Here is a 7,143-nt window from a genome sequence, read left to right as displayed (position 1 = left end):
CTCTGGACTGCTGGTGCAGGATGCCAATGTAGCCTGTCTTCAGAGATGCTGAAGAAATAGAGCCCTGCCAAACTGGTGCATTTCGGGATGCATCTGATGTATGAACATCTGCCTGTCACCCGTGCACAATTGTAACAGCTCTAAGAGGGTGGATATGGCCTGGATTTCTTTGCCCAGGTTTACTTGAGTGTCCAGCAGTTCCCTCTTGGCCAGCCCTCCGTGCTCTTCAGCCACGTAGCAGCGTGTGGAAGCGCTCACCTCGTCTCTTACACCCACGCGGGGCTCGGAGCACGGATCCCYGTGTCCGTCGGCGCTTCCCAGCCGCGCTCCGCAGCCCTGCTCAAGGCAGCAGCGTTATTCCCACGGAGCTGAGATCACGCTCTGGCCGCTTTCACATGCCCAGGGCAAAGAATGCAAAATATTCCTTGATCCCAGATTTTAGACGCAAGGATTGGAAGCAATTGCAGAGAGATGGACGGGGCAGTAATGATGGACATCCAGCTCATGCATATTTCTTTATTTCCTTTTTTCTCCTACAGTTAAATGAAGCTGTATGCGCTTCTCTGCAGTAACCCCTGAGGAGAGAGAGGACTTCTTGTCTACAGCAGCAGTAAGGGTTTATTTACAAGCAGTAAAGCGCAAATACAGCTGTAAATAGCAGAGCGAGAATCTTTCCGATACCCGTTTCCTCGTTGCGTGACCCCCTTCCTTTCTCTGGGTGTGATAAATTCTCTAGCCCCTGGTTTCTGCCTGCGTCGGTGACTCGGTGCCGACGCGCCGCAGGCTCCGGAGCAGGGATCTAGCTGGGATCTGCACGGACCCYGGGAGAGATGGACTCGTCCCTCAGCTACTTAAGGCTGTTTGAGGGCTCGGGCACAGGGAGCTGTGGTTGTCAGCTTGTCTTTCCAAGGGGATTTTTTTTTTYCCTTGGAAATTTGGGGTCTTATTTACATGGGAGGGAATCTTYCCCAGAAGGACTGAGCTTGGTCAGCAGGAGTCGGCTCATCTAAGGGGGCTTCGACTCATCTAAGGGGGCTTCGTCCTAGCATCCCCCCCAAAAAAACTCCCYCTCGAGTCCAGCGGAGCCTTGATGCGATGGGAGCCACCGATGGGAGACACGGAGAGGGGACACCCATGGGAGACACCGGTGGCTGGGGGAGGGCGAGGGCAGCGTCCCCAGCGCCCGGGGGACGATCCGGCTGCTGGAGCAGGGCCTGCCTCCTCCTGGGCCTGCAGACTCCTCGGAGCCTTCCCAGAAAGGCCGGGAAATGCTGATATTTCAAGCGGAGCAGAAAGTTTTCTCGCTTTCTATCTTTTTTTTTTTTTCTTTAATAAACAGGGCCATGAAAGAGCAGGAAGTTCAGCCGCAGCCTCTTCCTGCTTCRCTCTTGCAAGTCCGTGGCTTGGTTGGGGCTGCTCTTAGACATGAGTGGGGTCCAAGAAACATTTTGTTTGGTTGKTTTTGCTTAATCCTTTTGGTTCTGCTCAGCAGAATGGTGATGCTAAATAGTGGTAGTTCTCTCTTCTAGCAGGAAGGAAGGAAGGAAGAAGAGGTGGTTAAACGGTGGCAGCCCCGCAGCTGAGGCGCTCAGCTGGTTCTTGCAGAGCTRCAAACGGAGCGGCGCAGGGCACAAAGCCCAAAGGAGGGGTGGCAGTGCCCGCACCCCACTCTGCCCGAGCTGCTCGGCCCTGCCTTGCCCCRCAACCTGCTTTTCTCCTCTCTGCTCCAAGCGGCCGCTCACCTGGCTCCTTGGGAAGGAGAACAGCGGAGCTGGGAACTGCTTTGAAAGCAGGAGGGGAAAGAAATTCCACAGTGCCCCAATGCCCCTAAAGCGCCTCGGAGACGCTGGTGCGGCGGCGCTGGGCTCCCCGCCACGTCCCCGTGCTCGGCTGTGGCTGCGCGGAGGCGGCCGCGCGAGCCCCGCGCCCGGTGTCGGGGGGCTCTGAGCCCCGGTTTCCGTCGCCCCGGCTGCCGCCAGGGGTGTGCGCGAGGCGGGGGGGGCTCGGCTCGCTGCGAAACAGCAACCGGGAGCTTGGAAGCACGGGGAGCTCCCGGGAACGTGCGGAGCTCCCGGGAAYGTGCGGAGCTCCCACCGGAGCAAGCGGCCGCGCGCGCCCTGCCACCCCCATTGGACACAGCCCTGGGCCCCGCATTGTGCCCGGGGGGCTCCCCAGCCCAACTGCGGAGCCAGGGCTGCCTCTGCTGCTCTGCCGCCCTCCCGTCCCCCTCTCTRAGCTCGTTTTGGGGTTAAAAGGGCTGTTTCTAACGGAAACGCAGAGGGTACCTGCTGCGTGGAGGCTCAGAAGAGACCGCAGTCCTTGAGGTTCTCTTTGATGATGACGTCTGTGACGGCGTCGAAGACGAACTTGACGTTCTGCGTGTCTGTGGCACAGGTCATGTGGCTGTAGATTTCCTTGACGTCTTTCCGCATGTTCAGGTCCAGGAACTGGGTCTTGATGTAGTTTCCCGCGTCTTCGAACGTGTTGGGACCTGGGGCGGGTGCAAAGGAGCGGGCTGAGACACCGCTCGGGATCCCCCTGTGCGCACACTGTCCCCCSTGGCGTCCCCCAGCCCCTCTCCCCGCTTGCTTTTGCACGTTAAATCTCTGAAATCTTCCTCCTCGGAGGAAGAGGAAGGCTGAGGCTGGTAGCCTTCCTGGAGCCCTCTGCTCCGCAGCAGGGAAAACCGGGGGGAACAAAGCGYCTCACCGTCGTATTCGGGGAAGCAGATGCTAAGGTGGACTTTCTTGATCTTCTCCTCGAAAAGGTCCTTCTTGTTGAGGAAGAGGATGATGGAGGTGGCGGCGAAGAACTTGTGGTTGCATATGCTGTTGAAGAGGTGCAGGGACTCGTGCATGCGGTTCTGCAAGCAAACGCACGCGTCGGGGCGGCTCTCGTCCCCGCGGCGCCGCRGGGCGCGCGCCCGGCCCCGACACCTACCACTTCGTCGTCCTCCACCAGCACCATGTCGTAGGCGCTCAGCGCCCCGCAGAAGATGATGCAGGTGACCCCCTCGAAGCAGTGGATCCACTTCTTGCGCTCCGAGCGCTGCCCGCCCACGTCGAACATCCTGCGGAGGGGCCAGGGCAGTGACGCGGCTGGTGCCACCGTCCCCCTGRCCACGCTTGGGTCGGGTAGACAGAGCGAGGGCTCATCCCTGACATGGGGGTGACGACTGGTGGTCCCAAAACATCACGGGCAATTTGCTCCATTCATCCCTAAGCCCATGTTGGGGGGTCTCTTGGTGCAGGAGACSCATCCTGGAGCTCCTGCAGGGTCTCCCCTGGGCTCTGGCCCCTCCGTCTCCAAAGGAGGGAGGCGAGGAGGGCCCGGGCTCTTCCACGCGCCCGGTGACGCGGGGCTTCCTCACCCGCTGCGACCCCCACGCCCCTCCCCTGGCCCACCTGAAGTTGAGGTCCTTGACGGAGAACTTGGTCTCGATGATGCCCGTGGTCTTCACGCGGGACCGCAGCACGTCCTGCTCATTGGGGAGGTAGTCGGGGGCCGTGATCCTGTCCAGCTGGTTCAGGTAGCTGGGGACAAGGGGGTGGGAGGTGACGTGGTGGCCGCGGTGGCGGCGCCGGGGCCGCGCGCGGGCGCCCGCACTCACTAGGCRGCCGAGTCGTTGAGCTGGTACTCGGCGGCGCGCTCGAAGCAGGCCTGCACGCCGCCGTCCTTCCACAGCTTCTTGATGCAGTCCACGAGCTCGGGCGGCATCGTGCCCTCCTCGATGGAGTCGGCCAGGTTGAAGAGCTGCCGCCCGTCGTCCTGCGGGGCAGAGCGCGGCCGCTGCGGGCACCCGGGCGCTGCTCCCCGCGGGGACCCGGGCACGGGAGCCAAGCCACGGCGCCCGCGCGGAGCTTCCTCTGCCTTGGGGCAGGGCTCCTCTTGGGATGGGGCAGGGCGAAGCCGCCGCGGTGCCAGCCCTGCTCTGGGTGGCCTGGGGCCCCCGGGTGGCCCTGGTGTCCCCCCCGAGCCTGGGCAGGGTGGCTTTGCTCAGGGCCGGGGCGCTGCGGCGCGGTGGCACTACTGACCCCTCGCCCCGCCTCGGCGTAGTCGATGCCCAGCGTGGACATGGCGCGGATGATGGCCAGGATGGACTGCAGGATRTTGCCGTAGATGACGGCCTTGAACTCCATGCACTCCTCCTTGGTGTAGCCGTCCTGGTGGATGATCCTGGCGGGCGGCAGCGCGGCGCTCAGCCCCGCGGCACCCCCTTGGGAGGGGCAGAGGGGCGCCCAGCGCCCCCAGCGCCCCGCTGGGCGCGGGGCTCCTACTCACTTCATCTGCTTCACGATGGTGCTCTTGCCCGACTCGCCGGCTCCTGCGGAAGGGAGCRGAGCTCAGCCCCGACGCCGCGGTGATGGGCACCGCGCGGGCCCCGGGGCTGCTTTCCAACCCCTCCATGCCGTTTGTCCCGGGCCCCCCACCGCAGACACGGCTCTGCACGTGGCGGGGCACCCGGGGGGTCGCGGGACCCCGTCCCGGGGGGCTCCCGCCCGCCGCAGGCACCGGTGGCCCTCGCGCGGGCGCCCTAAGCGGCTTAGGGCACCACAGGAAGCCGCTTAGAATTAGGGGCTAATCGCCTTGATCCCGCGGCCCTGCCGTCACCTGGATAAGCCCCCGCGCGGCCGCCCCCCCGGGCGCCGCTCCCRCCTCCGCCGCTCCRGCCGCGGTGGCCCGGGAACGGGCACCCTGGTCCCCACGCGATGTCCCCGGCCGGGGGGTGACCACAGCGTCGCCTCGATGCCCGCAGGTGGCACCCAGGGGTCCCTCCCTTGCAGCTGCTCCAACGCCCAGTGTCCATGGCCCGGGTGGGACAACGCGGCAACCAGCTAGTGGGAGCTCGTGTGGCCAACGGGAGCTGCGGGCTGTGGCCGCAAGGGGCTCGGGAAGGGCCCAGGCTGGGCCGGAGGAGCTGTCCCTGTGTCCCCGTGTCCCTGTGTCCCCGTGTCCCTGTGTCCCCGTGTCCCTGGGTCCCCGTGTCCCTGGGGCCCCGTGTCCCTGGGGCCCCATGTCCCTGGGGCCCCATGTCCCCATCCCCTCTCCCCATCCGCTCAACTTGCTTCTCTCCAACAGCTCCATCCACCTGGTGTCCCCAAAGGTCCCTGGTGCTGAGCAGGACCCCGCTGTCCCCCTGCCGTCCCCTCGCTGCCCCCTTACCCAGCAGCAGCAGCTTGACCGTCTTCGCCTCCTTGTCCGCGTCCTCCTGGAGCTTCTTCTCCAGCTCCTTGGACCTCTTGGCCATCTCCTTGTCCTCGGCACTGGCCCCGCTGCCCATGGCCTCGTTGTCAGTGCCCAACTCCTCAAGGAGCTCCTCTAGGTCCCCGGGCTCTTCCAGCTCTTCGCGGGGTGGGTGTGGGGCAGCCGAGGGGACCCCAAACAGCCGAGGTGGGTGCTGGACACAGGGTCCCGAGGGGCTGCCCTGGGTGCGCGCTGGCCGCCTGCCCCCGCGCTCTCCTCTGCCTTCGTTGCCTGGGGGCAACTAACCCAATTTCTGGGGCGCCCGGGGGCTCGGGGGCTTTTTATGCCGCCACGTGATGCCGGGGGCGAATCCAATTAGCGCAGCCCAAGATGGCAAAGATTAGAGCTTGGAAAAGCCATGGGCGAGGCCGGGGCATTACGTAAGGGGCCGCGGCACCCATGGGTGCTGCTGGCTCCTTAAGGGGAACCGGGGTGGATCCCTTGCACCTGGGACCCCGCTCCGCCCTGCAGGCCAGCACCCAAGGGGGCTCTGACCTCGGAGTCATCACTGGGGACCTTGTTGTCCCCTCTGTGGCTGCCCCCCTTCCTCCTGGGTCGCATCTTGCTGTCCCCTAATTACTGCAGGATGATGACACCCCCCCGGGGCTGCCGGCCCCTCACCCTCCGTGTGGCAGCTCAGCCTTCCTCCTCCTCCTCCTCCTCCCGCTCCTCCCCCTCCTCCCCGGTTCAGCACCACCTCGCACCGCTGTCCCCAGTGTCCCAGCCTGGGACACCTGCACCCCCCGGCAGGACTGGTTTTTCACGGCCTGTCACCATTTTCCCCATTATTTGCCCCATCTCCCACCCGTTTGTGTCCCGCCCCACTCCAGTGCTCTTCCTCCCGGGTGCCTCGCTGCCACCGGCCGCCCGGGGACATCGCGTCCCCGCTGTCCCGGCAGACAAAGCCCCTTCAGAGCCGCTAATGAACTTGGCACTAGCGAAAGGGGTCTAATTAACCCCCCCGGCGTCACAGGGGGGAGCACGAGGGGGACACTCAGATGAGAGCCCCTCGTCCCCATTGTCCCCCCACCTCTGGTGGCCCTTGGTCCCACCTGCCCGGCCCTGGGTGGGGGGGGTCTCGGGGAAGGTGTCACCCCCTTGTCCCCTCCTCTCCCGCCGTTCGGTGGCCCCAGGAGCGGGGAGGGGACGCAGGCGGCTGGGAGGGGGCCACAGAAGTGGCAGCGTCCCCCGCGCGCGCCGGACCCCCCCGCCTGGCGCCGAGGCCACCTAAAAATACTCCCTCCTGCAGCGCCCGATCGGGCCACTCGGCCGGGCGGCGGCTGGGGACACATCGCGGGCCCCGCGGCCACACCAGCGTGTCCCCCCCGGCACCTTCTGCCACCAGCGGGCCAGGTTCGGAGGGGCCGCGCGGGGCGGGGGGCGGCGACAGCGGCGCCTCAGGCGGGGGATGCGGCGGGGACGTGTCGGGGTCCCCGCGTCCCCTCGCCGGCTCCGGGCTCGCGGCGGGGGGGCGATGCCGGGACGGGAGGTCCCCTCTGCTGGGGGGGACACGGCAGCCGCCTCGGCGGGGGGCACGTTTCATTTTGGGTAGCGGCGAAGAGGCAGCGCCGCCCCTCTTGGGGACCCGTCTTGGGGACACTGCTGTCCCCGAGGGTCCCCGTGCGGAGCGGGGGGGCTCCGTGCCCGTTCCGCGGCGGGGGGCGGGGGGAAGAGAGGCGGGCGCTGCAGCAGGGCCCGGTTGCCCCGACAACCTTCCTCCTCCTCCTCCTCCTCCTCCTCCTCCTCCTCGTCGCCACCGCCGCCGTCACCCACATCCTCCTCCCGCCCCATCCTCTTCCTCGGCGCCGCTTCCGGCCGGCCCCCGCGGGGACTTTGGTCCAGCCCCGGGGCCGCCGCTGCAATCAGCGGCCGGGGGCGGGAGCGCGGCGGCCGCCGCCC

At 66.2% G+C, this 7,143-nt stretch overlaps 1 protein-coding gene across 1 annotated transcript; it reads right to left on the bottom strand.

Annotated features, from left to right (window-relative positions):
- Positions 1-1,354: 1,354 nt before the first annotated feature.
- GNAT2 (G protein subunit alpha transducin 2) lies at positions 1,355-5,353 on the bottom strand. The gene is made up of 9 exons (XM_026036077.1): positions 5,164-5,353; positions 4,282-4,324; positions 4,035-4,176; positions 3,611-3,768; positions 3,405-3,533; positions 2,941-3,070; positions 2,710-2,863; positions 2,286-2,491; positions 1,355-1,525 (listed from the first exon to the last, which is right to left on the bottom strand). Exons 1-8 carry the CDS (start codon positions 5,279-5,281, stop codon positions 2,301-2,303), a joined length of 1,065 nt encoding a protein of 354 aa, XP_025891862.1. The 5' UTR covers positions 5,282-5,353; the 3' UTR covers positions 1,355-1,525; positions 2,286-2,300.
- Between the last annotated feature and the right edge of the window lie 1,790 nt (positions 5,354-7,143).

This window comes from Nothoprocta perdicaria, unplaced genomic scaffold (assembly GCF_003342845.1).
Source record: "Nothoprocta perdicaria isolate Ctin4 unplaced genomic scaffold, notPer1 scaffold_170, whole genome shotgun sequence".
Taxonomy (NCBI): Eukaryota; Metazoa; Chordata; class Aves; order Tinamiformes; family Tinamidae; genus Nothoprocta; species Nothoprocta perdicaria.
The sequence above is the reverse complement of the archived record's forward strand: the minus strand, read 5'-3'. Positions and strand labels throughout refer to the sequence as shown.